This window comes from Neolamprologus multifasciatus, chromosome 8 (genome assembly GCF_963576455.1).
Source record: "Neolamprologus multifasciatus chromosome 8, fNeoMul1.2, whole genome shotgun sequence".
Lineage (NCBI taxonomy): Eukaryota > Metazoa > Chordata > Actinopteri > Cichliformes > Cichlidae > Neolamprologus > Neolamprologus multifasciatus.
Window position 1 is genome coordinate 6,696,402 of NC_140446.1, and position 23,314 is coordinate 6,719,715.

The window sequence follows — 23,314 nt, forward strand, 5'->3', positions numbered from 1 at the left end:
GATTTGGAGAGCCCAGCGCGTGCTCCCGACGCAGGGAAAACCAATTCTGCAGGGGAGACCTACCATGGCACTTGTGCAGGTGAAACCAAAGGCAAGATATGCTTCACCATATTTTCTAATCTTTGGCTTGGAAGGAAATTGGTTTGGAAACATATTTGGTGATGTTTCATCTCCTGCTTTGCGTTTGTGTGGGCGCCCCATCAAAAAACCTGTCAGTTATGCTAGCAGTGTCCAAGAGTTCTTTTTTTTTTCTTTTCCATACCTCCTTCAATGGCTCTGCGCCCCCACACTTTGGGAACCTCTGGGTTAATTGGTGATTCTAAATTACCTGTGAATGTGAGTGCAAATGGTTGTTTGTCTCTATGTGATAGAATGGTGAGCTGTCCGAAGTATACCCTGCCTTTTACTCTATCACTTCTAGATTATGTTATTATTATGAATTTAATTGTATTCTTTCAAGATTTATAAAGTAATTTATCAAGGTAGTACTAATAACAGTGTGTTTAAATATTTTTCTTAGTGCAGGTAAGACTATCTAACATTCAATTAAGTTAGCTTGCTAACATTAGCTGACTTAGCTAACAATAGCGACACATTTAAACTGTTAATTAAACTCTGCTGGATTAATGTGTTAAAGAATGTTTTGCCAGTAAACACTAGCTGTAACACTGTCTCTTCTTTTCTGTGTGTACTTAAAGCAGGGAACCCCGCCCCCTGTCTTTGACAGATAACATTAATTTAAGAACACAGCGATAGGGTCAGGACTGCCAAAATTAATTAATTAATTAAATGTGGCATTAATTAAATAAAATTTGAAATCAATAAATGAGTGATTTACTAAATGTTTTAAATTAAATGAATAGGCATTTAATTAATTATTTAAATATGTATTTAATGAATTAATTAATATTTTTATTAATTGATGAAACATTCAATTAATTATTTAATGGCATATTTAATTAATTCATTTTGTCATTTTGGGCCTCCATACACTTCAACTTCCAGTGGTAGAAAACTGTATATGGAGTAGGAAAACAGGCTGTTCATAACATGTCAAGCTATTAAAAGTTATTTCTAGTTCATAGCTTTAAATTTCATGGAAATGTTTGCAGTTTTGGCAATAAGAAATTGTATTTTCACATTTTAAAAAAGCAATTAATGCCTGCATTCTTACTCAGGGAGTAGTACTGGAGAAATCCTTAATTAAAAGCCAGCAATATATTATTAATACATGTATAATAAATATTAATTTAGCTCTGACACACATACTTAGTTTGGGTTTTTTTTCTGGTTGCATTACTGTTGTTCTGATCCTGAAAACCAACTTAAACCACAGTGTTACAGTAAAATAAATATAGAATAAATATAAATGGTGCTTTCAGTAGATTGAGTTTATTAGAATTTCCTTTTAATTAATATATCCAACTATTATTTGTGTGATTTACTTGCAGTTCTATTCTACCTTTATTTGATAGGTATAGCTAGTTTGGCTGTTATGCAATGTCATTTGATTGGCGTGTTATGCGTCCAATAAAGCACTCTCAATTCAACACAATCCAGCCAATGGACGGATTGTGGGGGCGGGGCTTTGTTGACGACAGAAATGTCCAGGCCAGGTGCGTTGAGTCATTTCCCACAAACATAGACTCAGGTATACGAAACAGCAGAGTTGGTTGTTTTAATTTAAAGAATATGGGGTGAATAGAAAGGATAGAGTGGAAGCTTCGTAGTGCCTGGTTGTACTTAAGCAGAAAACGTTAGAAGAAGTCAGCGGTGTTCAGAGCACGAAATGAGTGGTAGGTATTTGTTTACGCGTCTTTATTTTCTCAGACACCATATTGCAAAAAATATCCAAATTTAGCACTGACGTTTTAGATACTATAGAAGCCGGATTAAATTAAGACGCAGAATAAGTTTATTACACGTTTTCTCATTTGAATATTTATATGCTAAACTTAAATTTGGCCGTTTGACGTAACTTTTGACGTTATTTAGCGTCGCTGTCCTTGGTCCTGAAGCTCAGTGAGGCGCTCAGGGGGAACCCCAAGATGGTAACTCTTAGTGACATGTAACCATGGCATCAGCACCATGTGACTTCCTGACTCTTAAGTGGGTCAGACAGGACTTAAATAAACCAGTTAAATCCTATTTCTTACCTCACCTTCTGCAGCTAAGAATGAACCTTTCCTGAGCTGATTTGGAAAGAATTTGGTAGCTCCATATGTTCGACAGTTTTTTGTTTATTTGTTTCTTTTACATCCAAATGCATTATGGTGTATTCATATGATGTGCAAGTTTTCATTCATGCATCCAATATTGATTTGGTTCTGAGACTCAGACAGGTGAGAACAATGCAACATGGGCAGGAATGGGCCAGAGTGTGACTCCAGGAAGCAAAAGAGTCACTTATCATGTGGGAAAACAGCCAACTTCAGTGAGTAAAATCCAGTTTACACCACTGCACATACGAGTGATTTGAAGTTGTCTTAAATGTGAGTATAATGCAGTATCACCATGTAGGGAATACAAGACAATCCGTCTGCTCTGTGCTCCTGTAGAGTCCTCTGCGTGGAGCTGAGAGTGTGTGAAAGGAGACCCCGCCAGCCTCCATGGCTCAGTCGTCAGACCCATCCCGCAGAGAGAAGACCCCAGGGACCCAAGGGTCACACACAGCTACGCGCAACCTCTTACGGAAGAAGGAGCAGCGCCGGCGTGGAATCCGATCCTCCTCACCAATGGGTCGGGTCATCCTCATCAACTCTCCTGTGGATGGTAAGGAGCAGTCAAGCTGGCTGCTGGTGTAGTGCAGTTTGCAATACACAGTCTCCTGTAGACTAAACAGCGATTCCTTCTAATTTATTAGTCATAGAGAGCGGACAAATAGTTTTAGCATTCTGTTATCAATACATTAAACCAAGCATAAGTCTCACAACATGAATCCTCAACACTTTTATACTCAAGCTTACAATCACAAGAATTAAATTCTGTGGACAAATGCACAGGCACTGCAGATTAGTTTTAATATTTGGGGCTATTGTGCTTCTGTAACATGTCTTCTTTTATACTAAGAGAAAGAAAAAGGTCTTGATTTTTCTGCATGTTGTAATGCAAGATGCTAATTTATGCTAATTGGAGTATGTTTAATGAGATAATGCAGCATTTTTAAACATAAAAGCAGACCTGGAATGAAAAATTTTATTTCTGAAAATTGGCCAAAAATGTTTTTAATTACAAACTCCGTAGATACTTGACCCCGTTGAAATATCCACCACAATCAGCAACAACTTTTGACTTTAAATACTTTAGGTGGTGATGATAGCGAGGACCTCCACACAATCACGGTGGATAAGAGTGTGGACGGCAAGCTTGGATTCAGTGTGCGTGGAGGCTCAGAACATGGTCTCAGCATCTTTGTCAGTAAGGTAGAGGACAACAGTGCAGCAGGTAAGATTAATTTAGTCTCTGTGGAAATAAATAGATGTAGCCACAGATGTGAGAGTGCACAGAATAAACATTTGCTGTGTTTGTTACTCACAGGATTTTATTTGTGTGCTTGTTTTCAGAGGCAGCAGGCCTGCTCGTAGGTGACAAACTGGTGGAGGTGAATGGCATCAGCCTGGAGAGCATCACCATGAGCAGTGCTGTGAAGGTGCTGACGGGCAACAACAGGCTAAGGATGGTGGTGAGACGTGTTGGCAAAGTCCCTGGTATCCGCTACTCCAAGGAGAAAACTACCTGGTAATAAAGCAGTATTCCTATTCATGTTTATTCCCAAAAAAATATTTTTAAAAATCTGTCAGATTTTTTTCCCTGTGGTGATCAGCAGTGAGGTGTGCTGTTACTTTTTTAGGGTGGACCTGATTCACAGGCGTATGGTGGTGGAGGAGAGTGGACGGACGCCTTCTGAGGCCAGCTCAGGCAGCGCCCTACAAAGGATTGTCCACCTTTACACCACCTCTGATGACTACTGCCTGGGTTTCAACATCCGTGGGGGACAGGAGTTTGGTCTGGGCATCTATGTCTCCAAGTACGTACACCTGCTAGAGAAAGAAAGAAAGAAGCATGTTCATAAAATTTAAATGGAATTAAAAAGGGAAGAAGGAAGTTTGAAACATGCCTGAATGCCCAACTTTTGACATGCACTTCTCTCATAGTATGTTTTTCTTTCTGTTTATTTAGTCAATAAATAACTAATATATCGCTGCAATAAACAATACGTTTTTATTGTCCACTCATCTGAGGATCATTTTCTTCTAAAATGTACAAGTAATGACGTAGAACTACTCAGAATGCTTCAGCGTCTTGTTTTTTGTTAAACCAACAGCTCCAAATCCAAACAGCAGCTGATATGCATTTGGTATTTGAGCTTCAAAATACTGACACAGTTCATCATTTAAGCCCTTGCTTGTCTCATTGTCCCAGATTGGATCCTGGTGGCCTGGCTGAGCAAAACGGAATTAAGATGGGGGACCAGATCCTGGCTGCCAATGGAGTGAGCTTTGAGGACATCAGCCACAGCAGTGCTGTTGAGGTCCTGAAGAGTCACACACATGTTATGCTGACCATCAAGGTGAGGGCGGTGACATAAATTGCAGAATACATTGCTTGTTAAATGCAAAGAACGTCATAGCCTCTAGAAAATGTTTTGGTTTTTAATCTGGTACACAAACAGTTAATATAATTATAAAATTATATAATTAGATGAACTACATAATTATAGTTAATATAATTATATAGTTCTAATTTTATATAATTATAAAATTATATTAACTGTCACACCAAAGCCAGTGATTCTAAGTCTTAAATTGACGATGATGTATTCAAGTAAAATCTCCCCAACCAGAGGTCTGGCTATTAAAAAAACTCTAAAATTATACTCTAAGTATTACAAATACTCTCTACACAACTGCATGAGGGATCTTCCAGGAATGTTGATGTTAGTTTCCAGAGAATTTATTGGAAAGTGATGATTTTATACCTGTTGATCTCTAATGTGGGTCATAACCTGCTCTGGTGCAGTGAACCACCATCATAGTACTGATAACCCAGGGTGAACCCTGAAGTTACCAGGATAAGATGAAAATCTTGCTTCATAGTGGCTTAATTTGGGAAACTGAGGCTTCAGAAAGTTGCTGACCTGAAAAGAGGAGCATAGCTACAGCACAGTGTATTTCTTTGAGCCCAGGCTTAAAGTAGCTATAAAGTTATGTTATGGTCTGTTTTAGATATATATATATGATTAAAAGATGTCAATAAACCATATGCCTAACTGTATCCACACCCCTGACATTGTGTTAGTAGAAGTAAAGCTGTCTCAGTTGGATGTTTGCTGCTAAATAAAATCTTAACAACCTAAAGATGCCTCGTTGTGTTCTGCAGTCGGTCTTTTTTATGGAAAGCATGCCAGCCCTTTCATTAAAGCCTCTTTCAGATGATCCGACATGTATCGCCTTTCTAACCTCTTACCTGACTTTCATCTTGAATTCTCTCACAAACACAAACTACTCCAGTCGCATGGCTACGTGGTTGATATAGCAGCAGTTAGTGCGGCAGAGCCGACAGCTGGCATGCAGTCATAATATTCCTCACTCACTTAACTTGTCGGAGCTTGGGTTTCACACTGTGAAAAATAGCCAGGCCATGTGCATTATTCACCAGGCAGCTGGGATCAGGTGCTGATCAAAGCATAGAGCCGGTGTATTGTGCAACTTTTTTGTTTGGGAGTTCTTTTACTTTGGTAACTGAAACAGATCCTACAGTTAGAAACCATCCCAACTATCAAAGATTACTAAAAAGTCTGGAAAGGAAACGTGTTCGTCATGTAGGTTTTTGGGCGTGTGGTTCTCCGGTTACACTTTATCAAATATAGTGATCCCATAAAATTTTAACTGTCTCTACTGTATCTATTTGCATATCTGTGACCCTATCTTCACAGGAAGCAGGACGGTACCCTGCTTATAAGGAGATGGTGGCAGAATACAGATGGCTTAATAAATGTATGTACGTTTTTTTTTCTTCTAAAGTTTTCTTCTGTTCTGTTTATATCAGAGTGAATTTATCCTTTTAAATCGTTTAATCTTTCTTTATTAGTGGCCAATGGTACTCAGAAGCCTTCCTCCCAGGGCTCAGAATCCTCTTCAGCCTCTTCTCTGTCATCTGGGACTCCGGTGAGCTCTCTGAGCGGCCTGTCGCAGGTCATGTTCCCGCCCAGCCTGCCATTTGGTTCTGACATGGTGGACGTGTGCATCTCCACCGAGGACCAGAGGTCTGTGTCTGGTTTGTTTCCCCTTTAGAAGCACTCAAGCTAAAGTTCTTCTGCAGACCACACAAGATATGATGCTGATAGTTCTTATGTTCAGGTCTGAGTCAGAGCAGACAGAGACTGCCATTCAGACAGATCTACCGCTGAGATCTGGGACAGACACCACTCGCAGCCTGGGACGGACCACTCTGCTCAAAGACACGGTGATTCGTGGAGAGGAGAGCAAAGGGAAGAAATTGTCTCCCAAAACAGCCGTGCTGCTGGCTCTTAGCAGGCCAAGCCGACCCATCACCAGGTCACAGAGCCAAGTGACTGTGTCAGGTGAAAGTGAAGCAGAGTGAAATATATCAAAATGAAATGGTTAAACAGTATAGTAAATAACTTTCTGTTACTACCCCACCATAGAGATAAAGCATAAAAAAGAGAAGAAGCAGAAAGGAAAGGACCCCGAGGAGAAGAGCACCCTGCAGCGCTCGAAGACCTTCGTTAACTTGCTTTTCAAGGGTGGACGGAAGAGAGACACTTCAAGGGGGCGTTCAAAGTCCCCGTCCAAAGACAAGGCTGGGAAAGGTAGCTGTCTTGCTTTTCGTTGCTACAGTGACATTCACATTATATCAAACTGAAAATGAGATGTGTGGCCAGCGAAGATGCTGAAATATCTTCTGCAATTAAAACAGCAAACGAGAAATAACATGAAGCAAATAGACAGCAGATACCTGTCAAGGCTGAAAATGTCTCCATATCGCATGTGATTTGAGTCCATAGATTCAAATTTGTTTGTGATGTTTCCTTTATATCAAGATATCTTCCAATTTTTCTTATTTTAGTTTAAGTGTATTTTTGAAATATGTTCCAATTTGTCACAGAAAGAATCGTTTTTTCCTAGATCACTTTGTTGGATCAAGCACCACCTCTAGTAAAATTTCCACACACACCTCACTTTATTCTTTTTGAGTAATCCTGCTAGCAAACAGACAAACTGAAACAATCACTGGACAGTGGAAAACAGTGGAACTTTTCAGTCATCTAATTGTTTATTTATTAGCTAATTACTTTGGTGTATGGTGAATTGTCATGGGGGAGGTCTTTATTAGCAAGAAAAGCAATAAAACTTATGAAAATACAGTTAAGAAGTACTAAGTTTAATCCCCTCTTTACATTTCCCGGTACCATCCAGTGGGCCGGATTGAAGTCTTTGGTGGTTGCCTGATTTAGACACACATACTCAAGATTGATTCCACTCTGCAATGTTTTTAGATGGAGGACGGGCTGGTGAGATGCCAAATTCAGAGATGCTTGGAGTGGTGGAGGACATGGCCCGCAGGCTGCTGACTGAGGAGGAAGTGGCTGCTGTAATGAAGACGTGCAGAAGGGTAGGACGCTGAGTTAAAATCTGTAGGCATACTGAGTGTTTGTGTGTTGACCTCTCTAGCGTCCTCATCCAAGGGAGTAATAAATGCCTTTTTGTCAGATGCCACTAAAAATGTGTATCAATGTTTTAACAAAAAAAAAAAAAAAAAACAGGATTCATTAATATTTTCTTAGCTGAATTTGTTTGTTTTCTCCAACTAAATTTCAAACTACCTTAGATCATGAGTGCACATATGGTGAAAGTCAGGCTGTCTTTTACTGTCATCCATTCCATAGAAACACTTAGGAAAACTGGATCCTCTTCACAGTCCTCTCAGACGTGATAGTTTCAGTTAATTTTTCCATATATTGTGAATTGTGGGCGTGGCAATTTTACTGTGTTTCTGATTCACTGACATACGCATGTTGGTAAGAACAAAATAGGCTGGTGTGCAGGTGTCTTTAATCCAGTGGTAAATTTGTATGTACAATTACTTTGTGTTTGTGATATTGGAACATTTCTACACAGTGATTAGTAAGTGAAGCCAAGGTGCATTTATGCTTTGGCTGATGAGAGGTAACAGTCCTGTTTTAGAGACCTGCAATGTGTTAGCGTAGCTGTAGCAGTAGTCTTAGGTTTAGCAGGCAGGAGAAAAGAAGACTTTATTGTTTAGGGATTTTTCATTGGCATGAAAACAGGCCAGTTCGCAACATTAACCATGCATGGTGTAAAATCACAGGATAATTGTGAAGTACTGTCTCACTGATGTCGTAAGTTGGTGTGTCAGGGCAAAGATGCTAAAGGACACCTTCCCAAGCCAGCAGCTTTGACACCCTGGGTGTGAGAATGGCCCATTTGGACAGTTTGTTTCAGTGTCCATTTGTAAATGTAAGGAAGTAATAAAAGCTGCTAAATGTTTACTAAATGTATTTATTTTCTCAGTACGTAGCAGATTGTTCAGTGGAAAATCTGATACGTCATCTGCTGGTTGTGCTGGACCGACCTGAAAAGCTGCTGCTGCTTAGAGAAGTGAGGTAAGGACAGGGAAACAATGGTGTTGGAAATGTTTCCAGAGAGGCGGAAGGATTTTTCAGGATAAGCATCTCAAACTGAAATCCAAACGTTGCTCATTGAGGAGCTGAAAACTAATTAAAGATGTAAGAACAATGACTCAGCGTATTTTTTGTTCATCCACGTGTCTCAGAATGCTGCTTCCTCCTTCTGATCTGAGTGTATTCAATAACATGGTGACTGCCATTGAAGCCGAGGCCTACGATATCCTCAAGTATCGCTCAGGTGTGTATGAGAATTATCTGATCATGATATTCGAGCACCATCAGAGTCCTAGTTGTTTTCTGATATTACAAACCGTATCTTTTCAGTTAGCCCAAAAATTTGCTTTAACTTAACACAGTTTAGTAGGACCTCAGTAGGCCCAGAAATTCTCTGTCCTGTAAAATATGATTATTTTACTCTTTGTCTTATCACCATTTACCACCTTTCTGTAAAGTTGCATTTGTCTTATCTTTCCATTGTAGTCCGGACTCCTCCTCTTCGCTCTCCCATTTCTGGTCGAACACCAAAACGGCGCCTCATCACTCCCATCCCAGGTCAGCACCTCCGCTGCAATATCTTAACTCTTTTTTTGATTTATTATCTTGGATAAACACTGACCTTTTCTTGGTCTAGCTTTTCTAAGGAGGAATTTCTTTTTTTTCTTTAAGCATATTTGGTTCTCAAACTGTAGGGCGAGCCCCTTGGTGAGACATAAATCCACTCAAGGAGGGATGAAAGGACCAATGAAGTAAAACTATGTTGATGAATGTGATTTTTATATTGGAAAACTAAAACAGTGTTTATTGGCACTATTGTATAACCTCTTTTATTGTTATTTATGTTTGATTGAAAAGGTTTGAGATCTTTGGGGGGGTTAAATGGGCTTCCATACTTTCCATTCAGCTGTGAAACATTTTCAAACCTCAGCCTGAAGTGAAAGTGTATTGAACTTGAAAATAGTTCCTGTAACAACATTTGTTCTCCTTCTAGATTACCAGGGAGGCTTTGAGCTCCACAGTGCTGAGGAGGTGGAGAAGGAGGGCCACCTGCTGGAGGAGCTGGAGAAGCTCAGCTTGACTGGGCCCCGTGTGTCCAAAGACAGGCTCCACACCTCCAGTTCCTTCGCACCTCTGCTGGACATACCGGTGGATGGATACAACACAGAGTCCAGAGACTTCAGACCTTCAGCTGCCAGTCCAGTGCTCCCCAACTGGCTGCTGGCCCGCAGCACCGACTCCAGGCCACCTCTCCAGACGGAGATTGGCACGATTCGCTCCGTCCATTTTGATGAGGTGTCGCTGCACTCTGCTTCAGATAAGGGAGACACGAACTTAGAACGGGGACGGCCGCCGTTAAGAAACAGTCGCTCTAAAGGCAAAAAGGAGAAAAGTGGGGACAGGAGTAAAGAAGCTGTGTTTACGCTGCAGAGCGCTGCTCGCAGGAGTCGGCCTTTATTGTCGCAGGTGTTTGGTTCAAATCAGAAACTGGGGAGTGAACAGGTGAACGGTCATCAGGCTTCTTCTGAGGACAGGATCAATGGCAGCGACTCCAAACAGGAGTATGAGCTCCGAACTGTCAGCATCTCCAAGACCAAACAGTCTCTGGGTAAGTAACTTTATTTGATGCCACTCTCACATTCAGAATAACAGAAATACCTAGTTTCCCAAACCAAGTTAAACTGAGCCATTATAAACTTTCATGCGACTAATTACGGAATAATGGAAGGTATTTTTTTAGTAATGCTTCCGAGCAAGAGACGCTTGATGTACTGGCTATTACAAAGCCTTCTCCTTCAGCCATTTAAAAACAATTGGACAAACAATGTGTGCAGTCTGCTCTCACATATCAAAGTGAAAATTAAAAATCATTTCAATTGCAAATTTTTATCACATATCAGAAAAATAATCCAGTGAAATGTGTTTCTAAAAAAATCTGAGGCTGGAAACAAGCTGACATGCTTGATTTTCATGTGGTAGCCTGCCCCTCGATACCCTGGCTCTCAAAACATAATACCGTGCTGCAAGAACGCATTGTGTTTCAACAGTATGCATGGAATTGATTGATCCTGTGAACACGCACTAAAACACTGGAAAATACTAACTGTATGACATACATTTTTGTATTTACTTCCTATATTTAGATTAAATATGACATTATGTATGCCTCCAAGTACACCTCTGACTTGTGCTGCTGTGATGCTGCAGGTATCAGTATATCTGGTGGGATGGAGTCAAAGGTTCAGCCAGTGGTGAAGATTGAGAAGATCTTTCCTGGAGGAGCTGCCTCCACCTGTGAAGTTCTCAAGGTAACATGACAGTACCAAACAGAAATCTTATAGAAAGAAGACTTTTCAGACCAGGCAGAAATCTTCTATTGTCCAATTTTAGTGATTGCAGCAAATTGCAGCTTCAGTTTCCTGTTCTTAGCTAACAGGAGTAGCACGTTGTGTGGGTTTCTGCTGCTGAAGTCCATTCATTTCTAGTTTTGCACTGAGTTGCTGCCATGTGATCAGCTGATTAGATATTTGCAAGCAGTTGAATAGGTGTACCTAATGAAGTTGCCAATGAGTGTACATAGTTCAGTGTATTTGTTCTGTCAGTGTCTGACTGGATCTCCCTCTCTGTTTCCCAGGCTGGATTTGAGTTGGTGTCTGTGGATGCTGTTTCACTGCAAGGGGTCACCCATCTGCATGCCGTTGACATAATCCGAAAAGCCTTCAGCAATAAGGCCAAAGACCCCATGGAGTTTGTTGTCAAAGTCCCCAAAGATCTTTGAAAGGACTTTTGTGGATTTAGAAAAAATATCCAGTGATAAGCAGCCTCTGGAATTTAACTTGGACACAGGTAAACTTTTACCAGCACACACACTGCTGAGGTCTGGTATGCATTTTTTGCCATTCAAGTTAAATTTGGGAACAAGGACACAGAAACTTTTTGAACTGAAACAAAGCTGCAGATAATATTTAAGAGAAAATGAACAAACCAAAAAGTTGTGTTTGTGTACAAATGAAATCTCTCACTTTTTCACAACCCTGGAGCCAGTGCCCGTCCAGAACATTTTTAACTTGTTTGACCAGTATCCATTAGTGCATAACAGATGGATAACTGTAGGTTATGCTCCTGAATTTAAACTGTGCAGGATGGCAAACTTCAACTTGAGTGCCTTTGAAAGCCCCAGTGGACTGAATATTAATAAGAATCCACAGTAAGGTGGCTTTAAATTCAATTTTCTACCTGAAGAGGGCAGACACGGACCATTCACAATATTCCTGTGGACAGCAGCTAGCAAGAAGGATTTCTGAAAAGTTACACCAGAAAATATTAAATGTAAACAAAGAATTTAAAATGGGAGAAAATACATCTGTACATGAAGGAAAGACCTGGTGTAATAAATACAATCTGACACAGCTGTTAAACTTTTGTCTCTTTTTTTATTATTAAAACCAGAGTGGGTTTGTTCAAGAAATGTACAGCATGAAAATATACATTTAATGTTTTCATACAAATATTGTGGATTATAAAATTATACTAAGGAACCAAAACAAACATCTACACAAACAGTAATATACAGGCATCATATCTGTAGGAGCAAAATATAGAACGTGGGACATTGCTTTGGTCTATTCACAGTGGCTATGCTTTTATTGTGAGATGAACACATCTCTGGAAGAAAACTTTATCATGTTATGTGGGACAAGTGAGGTTTATTTACATAATAATGGAGGATAATAACGATTCACTCAGCAGTGAGAGAGGAACAGGACGCGTCTCCTCCTGTGGTACAGGGACATAAATAAACAGATTCAAGCAGTCGGTGGAAAATTAGTTTGACTTTAAACAAAAACGTCACTTGGTACAAGAGCTCGCCATTTCAGCGATGAGTAATACGGAAACGTTCATAACACTTTATCCACACAGAAAAACGACCTCTTTGAGAGTAGTTTCTCCAATTATGATTAAAAAAACAAAACAATGATAAAGGGGAAAAACAGTCACAATATACTGTGTGATATAAGACATTAGGCATTATGATTTCCCTTTAATATCTGGATGTTTGAGGAGATCCAAAACACTGCATCTAATTCTCAACACTGTCAACTTCTCCCTTTTTTACTTCTGCATGCTCATCAGCAGGTCCACAACCACAAAATAAGGCTGCTCGATTTAGGCAAAAGCCACAATCATGATCATTTTGGACAAAAATCTTGCAATCCTGATTATTTAACATGATTATTGATGATTTAAAACCGTGAATTTGCCAAACCTAAAAAAAAGGGGGGGTTTTTCACATGGGATTTCCTTGACCTTTAGGCTAGTTGGTGCATTTTAAGTTAAACTTACAAAAACTGCTGCTCCTCTTTGGACCAGAGGGAGAGCAGTAGCAGATAACAAGCAAACATCCGGTTGACCATCACTGAAAGAGGACCAGATGAGAAACCCTCAGAGATCCTGTTTGCAGGCAAACACTGATGATCCTTTCACTTCAAATATGTTCTAGAGTTAGAGCTTGTTGACCAAAGACTCTTGTTTGTCTCTCTCCATTTAGTTCAAGCTGAACTGAATGGTGAATTTGTTTTCGGTTTTAGAATAGAAGTGAAGTTGCACTGCTGTAAAGGACAGGGCTGCGCTTGATTTATTACCAGACAAAATTATCATCCATATTGTCCTGATGTCATTTTTTTTTAAAGCCAAAATAGTTTGATCCTAAATTTAAGGGAGAAGTTAACGGTGTTTCCACCAAACACTAACAAAATGAAGACAGTCTAGCTTCTGCAAAAACAGCAAGACAATTATGCACAGGTGTACATAAGTAAATAAATCATGGCTAGTCCTGGGCTATTTCTCACCCGTAAAACACACACTCAGCATTTTACTAAGAGTGAGCACACACCTTTTAGCGTAGATTTGAATAAGATGTGACTGACTGTACTACAGCACTGGTAACAGAAAGAAGTAAAGATGACATGGAGATAGTTTTTGTTCCGTATCTGGAAATTAAAGCCACTGTATGGTGCAGAAAAACTCTAAATCGAACAGTAAACAGGAAGTGATTTGGGACATTAATGGTTTTTGGTAAATATCATCTTTAAAGCAATGATATCATGAAGTTACTGTCCTGTTAAGGTTTTGGAAGATTTTATCCTCATGTTCTGCTGCTACTCTCCGGGAGAGTTATTTAATCCAATCTTGAGATAACCGTGGCACAGATGTTTGTATCTGTGCGAGCTTAAAGCTGATACGTGTAGTGGTGTTAAAGTAATATTTGTTCCAGGCATTGTTAAATACTGTGAATTAAGACTAGACAGATGTTCATGACACGGCTTCCACCCTTTCCATTAATTTAGGGATAAGGGGAACCTATTGTGCACATTACGAGCTCTGGGGAGTACACTGGTTGAATGTCTCTGTCGCTGCCCTTCTGACAGTTTTTTGCCATTCCTTGCAAACCTTCAAATCACACCAGAACGGTTTGTGTTTGGTCTACATGGGCCTATGGCTGACTTCCTGCGCTCCTCCTCATCTGCTCTGTGCTTTTGATGCCGCTTTGATGCACAGAAACATTTTAAGTGATGCGGAGTGGAGAGCTGCTCCTCGGGTACTTCTGAAACATGCCGCAGCATGGTGAAACTACAAGCATTGTCTTAAGTGGATGCAATCAGCTCCAGCTGTACCGAGTGTAAATCCTGGGGTTATACTTTTCAGATATCTCATACTGGGCCTTAAGGCAGCTCTAAGTGATATTTTGATTGGCTGCCCACCGCTAACAGAAGGTGTGAACAGTAGGTGGCTGGGGCTGATGTGTGCCAGATATGACTATATTAAGGACATGCACTTTAAAAAGCCAGAGCTTTTGGCTCACAGGGATTACTTGCACAAATGCTGACCTAATTTGTTTTAGATTTTTTTTAATTGGCCATTTTTAATATGAGCATCCACCTTGTAATAGTATAAATATTGAAAAATAAAATAAAATAAATAATGACTAATAGTCCACTTTGTATCAGAGTGCATTTTTGAGAAGCCTTAAGTTTGTTTTCCAAGATCATTACATGTCCAGAAACATCATATTTGGGCAACAAAAAAACTAGGGTTTTGTTTTTTGTTGCTACAGTGAAAATAAGTAGAGAACATTCAACAGTTTAGTTGTTGGTTATGAAGCGGTTAGCATAAAAGCTTGACTAGTTCTGAGGAAAACAACAAGATAGACCTGTCAGTGATTAGCACCAGGCTCTGATTCACTCTTATCATGACATCCTGATTGTGTGGTATCCCACGATCGCTGACAACAGCGTGGGCTCCGTCTAAATGAACTGCACTAATGAGAGCTGACTACTAGCACAGAGTGGGAGTGCTAAAGCCAGCAGGGAAGGTGGAGTCATAAACAACACAGGGGGAGGATAGCGAAAGGTTGAGAGAATGAGAGAAGTGAGTCACCCACAAACAAAATCTCCCACGAACTTTGAAAAGTGTGAGAGGACCAGGGCTCGTATGCTTATATCTGGTCAGTGTTAATACTAACAGACATTAATAGAAGGGCAAAGGATTGAGGTGGAGGGCTAACAACTAATTAAAGGTCAGTGGCTTTAAAGTGAGACTTGTAGACCAGACCAATGAAGCAGAAATCAAGCGGTGCAGGTGTGACACACCACTTTTTTGTTACATTTTAAGTACTTTTATGCTTGTCTGAACATGAAGGAGGAAAGACAATTAGCTGACAGTAGTGCAAAATTAAAAAAAAAAAAAAAGAACAAACACAATCAAAGGACAGATACGAGGGTCAAATTTCTGTTGCGGCAATTTCATCAAAGTTGATCTCATTGCCGCTGCCCTCATCATCATCTCTGCTTTCCAGTTCCAAACTGAGCTCCTGCAGGAGCTGCTCCAGCTCTCGGTTCCTGCGATACATCTGCACATAGTTCTGCTGCAGCTGCTTCTGGTAGCGAATTACTTTGTCCTTTTCCTCCTGCCATATCTTGCGCTCCTCCTCAAAGCTTCCCAGTTGCTGCTCAGCTTTTTGACGTTCAAAAGCTAACTCGGATCTCATCCTGTCCATCTGCACCTTCATGCTCTGCAGCGCCTCGGTGTTGCTCTGCCGCTGAGCCTTCGCTTCGTCGCTCTCGTAGGCGAGCAGCTGCTCCTCGGCTTCCTGAAACACCTGACACTGTCTGTTTCCCGGGCCTTGATTGACCAGAGCATCTCGGAGATGAGCCATTTCCCCCTCCAGGCGTCCTACCTTTTCTCTGAGTAGCTCTGCTTCGCTCTTGCGACGCTGAAGCTCATTTTCACACACCTCCAGCTCCAGTGTTCGAGTTCGGATGGTGCCGTGGGCCTCCTGGAGCAGCACCTGGGTGTTGGTCAGCTCGCCACGAGTCTCCCTGAGTTGACCCCGCAGTGAGACGATCTCCCCCACACGCTGAGCTAACTCACTCTGCACTTCCTTTAACTGCTGCTTTAGCAACGAGATTTCCCCAGACTTCTGACAGACCTGAGTGGAGAGAAGCATCGATTTGATCAGTAATTAAATGTCAGAAAAGAGTGAAAATGGTTCATTTCAGAAACTCTCTCTTGAAAAAAAATGTCATAAAATACAACCAAAGAGTTTTCAGTCTGAGAGGCTAACGTTTGTGTGTGCAGGTAATTATTTTAGATCCAAAATTAAGTACAAATATAAAGTATATAGCTCTATTTAGAATAATAATACACTAAAACGTTGCAGAATCGTTAAGGTGTGGGGACTGCTTTGAACTTTAGAAAGGATTTGTATTTTACACAAAATCAGTCAGAATAATTAATATAAACCATGAAATAGTTACTTTTACGTTTTGAACTGACTGAACTTTTTCTTATAAAATGTTGGATATTTTTCTTTAAAAGAAGCCTTTTTTTAAAACTATTTTTTCAGAATGTTTTTGTTATTATCACTAAAACTCATTGGATGACATTCATTTCATTTCATTTCATTCACGATTACAGCAAGACATTAAATTAGTGATTTGATTTACACAGTTCTTATAGCAGTGATGAGGAGTTTAATGAAGGATGAGACGTGGCAAAAAAAAAAAAAAAAAAAAAAAAAAAAATCACTAAAAGGGCTCAATAATACACTTTAAAACTCAAATGTATTTCATGTACTTATTACTATATTATATAAGAGTTTAAAGAACATCTGCTCACCTCCCACTTGGTCTCCTCGAGTCGAGGGCCCAGCTGGATCTTCTCATGCTCATACGAGGTGCAGCGCTCCTCAAGCTGCTCCCTCTCCTTCAGAAGCTGAGCAAAGTCCTCCTGCAGTTTCTTCTTCTCCTGCTGGAGCTGGAAAACCTGCAGCCATAAAAACAAAAAAGAGAGAGAGAGGGATACACTTAAAACAATGCTTTGTTTTCAAAAGCCAACACTGAATATTCTTGTCTGAGGTTCTAACCTGCAGCTGAAGCACCTGCTGTGCACGCTGGGCTTTCTGAGAGGCGACCTGCATCCTGGTGGCACAGCCCTGCCTCAGCTCCTCCAGTTCCAGCTCAAAGCGCTTCTGCTTCTCCTCATAAACCTGTAAAGCAGAACAACCAGTGGCGGAGAGGTCAAAGTTCAGATCTGTGTAAGTTTAGGTAAAGCAAATGTTCTGCTTGGATATTTTGTTTGGAGGTCTCACCTGACATATTGCAGCTTCATTCTCATCCAGATTGTCTCTGAGTTGCTGCAGCTCCAGCTCTCTCTCCCTCAGTTTGTCCTCTAGATCCCTTACCACCCCCTCATAGCCTTCCACAGGGCCAGGAGAACGCCCACCGGACCCGCTGTCAGACAGAGGCTGCCCCCGCCCACTTATCGACCCAGAGCCTGTGCTCTTACTGGAGGAGGATCGCCCGCTGTCTGAGTTGGAGTGTCCATGTACAGTCACTGGCGGGGCGCTCTTCATGGGCTCTAGGTGGCCAGCGGAAGCCTCCCCCGACGGCAGGTTGTAGCTGGCAGCACTGTAAGGCGGCAGGCTAGAGAGGGAATTGCGTCCAGAGTCTGATAATGAGCAAGACTGGCTGTTACCACCAGCGGCGTTACGCCCACCACTGTAGGAGCTACGCTTCTCAGAGCAGGAGGGCGACACATCTCTGTGGGTGGGGCTGAGCAGGTTCAGGTTGTTTTGGCTTTCTGGTGCATTGGCACAATGGCGAGGCGAGAGATACTGCATCGAGGAGCGGCTCTTGGGAATGACGGGTTTGAAGGCAGTGGGCCGCAGCACTGTTTTCTCCATATTCTAGTAAACAGCAAAAAGAGTGAATTTGATATAATCTAAAGCTTTACAAAGCAAAATTAAGCCTAAACAAAGCTGTGAATAAGTAGTTAAAATATGTTTTATGTGACACAGGCCCTGCTTCTGGGAAATGGAGTCTTTATAGGGCGGACAAAACTGAATGATATGGACCACATATATGGTATGCACTGTGGAGCCTCACACACTCACCTTCTCAAGTTTTCCTGACACTGGGATCAGTTTAGGAGGAGGTCCTCCAATATTTCCATTTAATCCTCCTTTAATCTCGTCTACTTCACTTCCTGGGCTGCCAGGTGTCACATGACTGCCATTCCAGTCACCTATGTAGTCCTCATTCAGATATGTGTAGTTCCCGTTCCCAGTCTCCTTCTCCAGCCCTCTGCTGGATGTCGTGGAGTTCTGTTTCTTGACTGGGGGAATGCTTTGCAGTAACAGATCCTGTTGGGGCGACTCAGAGTCCACGCAGGAAACTCCTGGTGTGGGCCGTCGGACTCTGGCTCCCAGCTCAACAATTGGGCGATGGTCCTGGTAGGGACCAGGGTGGGTGGTGATGAGGCTACTGACAGAACCCATAGGATCCAGAGTGGCCAGTGGCACGTTGATGGGGGGGGAAGGGGCAGAAGGGTGTCGTCTGCGAGCTCCTCCACTCAGGCCTGGGGTGTGGGGCTCAGCAGATACAGGTAGAGGCTGAACCAGGGCCATGGTGGCAGCTCAGAGAGGTCACTCGTGCTGAAAAAGAACAAATGTGATAGTGTTAAATAGTGACACACTGATATCGTTCCTTTTTCCCCTCTGTCATGGGGACTGTTTCAAAGAGGGACACTCATAATAAATATGTCCCAAACTTCAAAATAACTACATCAGCATACTTTATGTTCAAGAAATCCCTGTATGATTTCAAATAGAGAAGAATCCTTACTCTGTTCTCAGGAATGGATAAAATCACCTCCCAGTGAGACCCGCCCAAGAAAAGCTCACTATGAGGTGTCCAGGAGGCCAAACCACTCAAACTGGCTCCTTTCAATGCACAGTATCCTCTACTCTGTACCCCTCCCAAATGACCAAACTCCTCAGTCACCCGTCAGAGGAAGGACATTTCAGTCGCTTGTATCCACAATCTGTCTTTCAAGATGACAGTAGATTTACCAGGACATCAACCTTCAAATTCAGCTCACACTTCATAACAGAACTATACAGAGTCCACATGACTGGCAATGCTAGGCCACTTTATCTGCTGACATCTCGCTCCAAAGTTCCTCCAAACGGAACAAGACATTTTTCCCCCACACCAAAACAACATGAGTGCTAGGGCAAAAACAAACCAATGCCAAATACGTTAATAAAATATGTAAATGAATCAAAATTAACAACTGTCATCCTGTGGAGCTCCAGTTATCCATTTGCTGCACCATGAAAACATTGTTTTGGCTTAAGAGTAAGTCTCAAGTCCTCTGAAAGTCCTTCATAGGTGATTCCTTATAGAAAAATCTGTTAAATCTTAAAACATTTCCATCAGATGCTTCATGCTTTAATTGTTTGCCATGCATAATTTAACCTTTATACTATGAATATTTAATGAGTTACAATCACTCAACTACATAGGAGTGGATCTAAATTTTGCACTTCTTAATTCACATTATTTTTGCCCTCATTACTTAATAAAAACAGGAATTATCCACTTGAAATTTTCACAGCTGATAATCACATTTAACCTCTTAAAATCCGCAGCCAAATCAATTTTACACCCACTCCAAGTGTCACAATCTGAAGCTAAAAATCAGACTTTTGTTCAGTGAGATTTTTATGTAACCAACAGCATAACTGCACCAGTTTCATGTCTATGATGCAGATGAATAGAGACGTGTATATTTGATCATTCACTGAAGAAAACTTCAAAGAGTACTTTTCTGGGGGGGTAAGTTTCCACCATGTAATATAGGTGGTTGGTTAAAGCAAGCTGGAGCGCACATTTTGATACCAGACTTACTTTTCTTACCATAATTCCTTATATATCAAAACAATTTTTAATATAGTGATTTTTTTCACACTCTCAACTGTAGCTCAAGGCTGTGAAATGGAGAAACGACACAAGTGTTCACATGTTATGGTTAAAGTTTCAGCATATCCTTTAAGAAGTTTCTCAAAAACCTTGTAGGCCCTTGCTCAAAGAGAGTCTCAGGATCAGGAGGCTGAGCAAGTAGATGAAGACTGCAACTGCATGTTCCCCTCTAAAGTCATTTCATCTTATTTGGTGTGAAGCACTGACTGATTCTTCAATGATAACTGTCATAGTAAGGGCAAGGTCTTATATTAAGCCTTATAAAATCAAGTCGAATCTTAAGTACTTAAAGACAAAAATCAGTCACTGTCTGAGTGCAAACTAGCAAAACATGATAATCATAGCATTTTTCTATCAAAGGCTTTGTTAATAGTGTTTTCAAATAGCTGTGTCAAAACCTGTTGCTATAATATTTACTGATCTTATTCAGCAACTAAAGAAATGAGCTGAACTGGCATGTTTTTCTTTAAGACCTAACAAGAAGTGATTGCAGCATTCAAATCTCCCCACAGGGTTTCTTTCAAGGAATTTTTCTCACAGCGCCTATGACACAGACAACACAGAGATGATATACAGTAGACTGAAGGATACAAATATCCCACAAGACCATGGTGGGCCACACACAGACAGCCAGGGACAGGCCATTCATTATATTCATCCAAGCAGCACAAACAGGGCTTGAGGCATAGGGCAGCACAAGGAAGGGGTCTCTCTTCATTTGAGATGTAAAATGCCTTGTAACATGCTGGCATTTTCCCTGACAGCAACAAAGGCTACTGTCTCCACACATCTTATCAGCCTTGGGAACAACTGAAAAGTTCATAACTGTGGATAATACCACAAAAGGTAAAACACTGAGAAGAGGAGACAGGTTGAACTTGGCATGGTACTTCTGCAGTGGGTGTTTAAAGCTACTAAGTAAAGGCAATAATACACAGAGAACAATTTTTTAAAAAGCGTGACAGACTTACTTTTTCACTCCTTCACACGTCTGGTGGTAAATGTTGACATTATAACAGCAGGCACAACAGACTATGATATCAACAGTTTATTCCCGGTGCTGCCCAGCTGTCGAGCGTGAAGAACAATGGACAACAGGACGCCTGATGATGAGATCATCGTGTACAAAAACCAACAACGGAGCCTCTTGTAGACTAAAAACAACATCACGGTGAGTCAGACTGTCAGGATATCCAACCTGTGGGTGTGTCGTCGCCTTAAGTTTCAGAGAAGTCATTTAAAGTATGACAGGAATTCAGTTTTCACTACGTCACTCACACGTTTTGGTTGTTTACATGCACCCATGTCTCTTTTCCCACCTGTTTTCTAATCCCTAGTTAGGCCTCAGGCCTTTCGACCACATGTAAACGGTGTTTTAAGTCACTCAAAACTTTTTTTTTCTTCTTTTTTTTTTTTAAAGCCAACACCAAATAGGGAGAAGATGTTCAGAAGTTGAATTGCATGTAGCTATGTGGAAAAGGAGGATACTTTTATCTCCGTTTCTGACATCACAAACATGGTTCTGTGTTATTGTTTGCGAGCTTATTAATAGCCAATGTTTCCACATCAGTTTTTTGCATTTTTGTGAGAAATATATACATTTCAAAATAAAAGTAGAACACCCCAGTTTAAAAAAAACGAAACAAAACAAACAAAAAAAGAAAAAAATCCCACCTGTGAGGCTGTAGCATATATCCTGTTTCCTCCCTAGTGTTTGTCTGTCTAGCTCTGTGCTGTTTTTGTTCCTTGATGTGCTCCCTTGTGCGTGTCATGTTTTCCTAGTTTAACTTCTGCTCTTCCTGATGGTTTCCAGAGAAGTCAAATAAAGGAGGAGTCCTGCATTTGGCTTCTCTCTATGCCACACATCATGACACCTGCCATGTTTTAAAAAAAATTGAGTGGTTTTGCTTTTCTTTTTTGTAATTTGATCAAATTGATCTACTTGTATCTCAAATATTTTGGTATTTTATAGGTGATTAATTATTATTACCCACCCAGGCGGTGATCATGGAAATCAGCTAGTTCTAAATCTATTACAAGGCATTTTGTATTTTTTTTTATAAGATTAACTCTCCATGATTGTAACCACTTTTGTTTTTATTAAATTGTTCTTCCAGGTAACAATATAGGGCTAGGGTTACCACCATCAGAGGGTCAGTGTTTTTGTACTTGGTCTGGGAGAAAAATAGGAATAAACATAAAAAAAGCTAAAGAAAATTATAATAAAATAAAAAAACTTAAAACAGAATGCACAGTAGTGGTTAGCACCGTCACTTCACAGCAAGAAGGGTTTAAATCTACCACCCACCCGGGGCCTCTGTGTGGCGTTAGCATGTTCTCTCTCTGCCTGTGTGGGTTCTCCCACAGTCCACAGACATGCATGTTAAGTTATCTGGTGATTGTAAATTGGCTGAGTGTGAACAGTTGTCTGTCTCTCTGTGATAGCCCCGTGATAAGACTGGTGACCTGTCATGGGTGAAGCACTAGCCCATAGCAGCTGGGATAAGCTGCTGTATCCAACCCCTTTTGGATAATTGGATGGCTGCATAAACTAACTATGACCCTCTCTACCAACCTTTTGACCTTTAACGTTGACACTTATTGTGAAGTAGGCTTGCAGAGTTTCTAGCCAAACAGCTGTGCCAAGTCATTTTCCAACCTACCAGGTTCACAGGTTTCTTAAAGCTTTTGCTGTGATTCAACTGTGATTATCACATGTTAATCAGCACCGTGGAAACCTGGCTGATCCCAAGCCTGGTGCTATTGTATGTTAGTATGTTCAGTAGATAGTGAAAATGCAAAGAAATGAGAGAGCATTTTAGTCCAATGTCTGTTAATATGTTTAGTGTGTCTTGGTACTCTCACATAGCAAACTTTTAGAGGTGGTACAGCTTTAACAAGAAAAGTATTGATTACATTACATCACTCTGCTGCTATTAGAAAGTCAAAAATCCATTAGCTTCTGGGCAACTGGGATCTGTCCATTGATCATCTTTGGTTAGTCAGTTAATGGACTTTTAAATTGAAACCCCATTAAACAAAAAAAAAAAAATTCAATCAGTGTCAGCATGAAAGAAAAGTAAATGAATAGCAGCCGGAGCAACATGTGGTGTTGCGGATCAGACTTAACGGTCCCCAGAGGCAGAGCAAGGAGGATTAATCTCATGTGATTTCTCTATACACTGATAAAACTAATTCATCCATGACAATATTTATTACAAATAATCCCATGTGAATAGCATGGAATGAGAATGACTGAGTAACTGCTATTAGAAAAAGAAAGCCTCAAACCTAAAATTGCCTTTCTTAATACTGAGATTAAAGA

The 23,314-nt window shown here is 40.7% G+C and overlaps 2 protein-coding genes across 4 annotated transcripts in view; one reads left to right on the plus strand and one right to left on the minus strand.

The window, feature by feature from the left end:
• The first annotated feature begins 1,625 nt into the window (after nucleotides 1-1,625).
• On the plus strand, nucleotides 1,626-12,016 carry LOC146512366 (PDZ domain-containing protein 7-like). The gene is made up of 17 exons (XM_085171054.1): nucleotides 1,626-2,434; nucleotides 2,559-2,772; nucleotides 3,307-3,444; nucleotides 3,564-3,738; nucleotides 3,851-4,027; nucleotides 4,423-4,570; nucleotides 5,936-5,996; nucleotides 6,091-6,265; nucleotides 6,360-6,583; nucleotides 6,668-6,832; nucleotides 7,520-7,635; nucleotides 8,556-8,647; nucleotides 8,818-8,909; nucleotides 9,152-9,223; nucleotides 9,660-10,274; nucleotides 10,874-10,974; nucleotides 11,301-12,016. The coding sequence occupies exons 2-17, from the start codon at nucleotides 2,610-2,612 to the stop codon at nucleotides 11,442-11,444; spliced, it is 2,658 nt and encodes an 885-aa protein (XP_085027180.1). The 5' UTR covers nucleotides 1,626-2,434; nucleotides 2,559-2,609; the 3' UTR covers nucleotides 11,445-12,016.
• Nucleotides 12,017-12,079: 63 nt separating this feature from the next.
• Nucleotides 12,080-23,314, minus strand: part of LOC146512367 (leucine zipper putative tumor suppressor 2 homolog) — a 48,751-nt gene continuing 37,516 nt past the window's right edge. For all 3 annotated transcript variants that reach the window (XM_085171058.1, XM_085171057.1, XM_085171056.1), the window contains 5 exons: nucleotides 18,120-18,659; nucleotides 17,316-17,912; nucleotides 17,091-17,213; nucleotides 16,844-16,990; nucleotides 12,080-16,154 (listed from right to left, as the gene is read on the minus strand). In XM_085171058.1, the coding sequence (XP_085027184.1) occupies nucleotides 15,447-16,154; nucleotides 16,844-16,990; nucleotides 17,091-17,213; nucleotides 17,316-17,912; nucleotides 18,120-18,632 (2,088 nt within the window). In that variant the 5' untranslated portion in view covers nucleotides 18,633-18,659 and the 3' untranslated portion in view covers nucleotides 12,080-15,446. The remainder of the gene's footprint in view (nucleotides 16,155-16,843; nucleotides 16,991-17,090; nucleotides 17,214-17,315; nucleotides 17,913-18,119; nucleotides 18,660-23,314) is intronic.

Bases quoted from the DNA above. Each gene is read 5' to 3' on its own strand.
- LOC146512366 (XM_085171054.1), top strand. From the start codon at position 2,610: ATGGCTCAGTCGTCAGACCCATCCCGCAGAGAGAAGACCCCAGGGACC. The intron at 8,910-9,151 runs GTGTGTATGAGA...TTTCCATTGTAG, and splicing joins TATCCTCAAGTATCGCTCAG to TCCGGACTCCTCCTCTTCGC. The intron at 9,224-9,659 runs GTCAGCACCTCC...TTCTCCTTCTAG, and splicing joins CCTCATCACTCCCATCCCAG to ATTACCAGGGAGGCTTTGAG.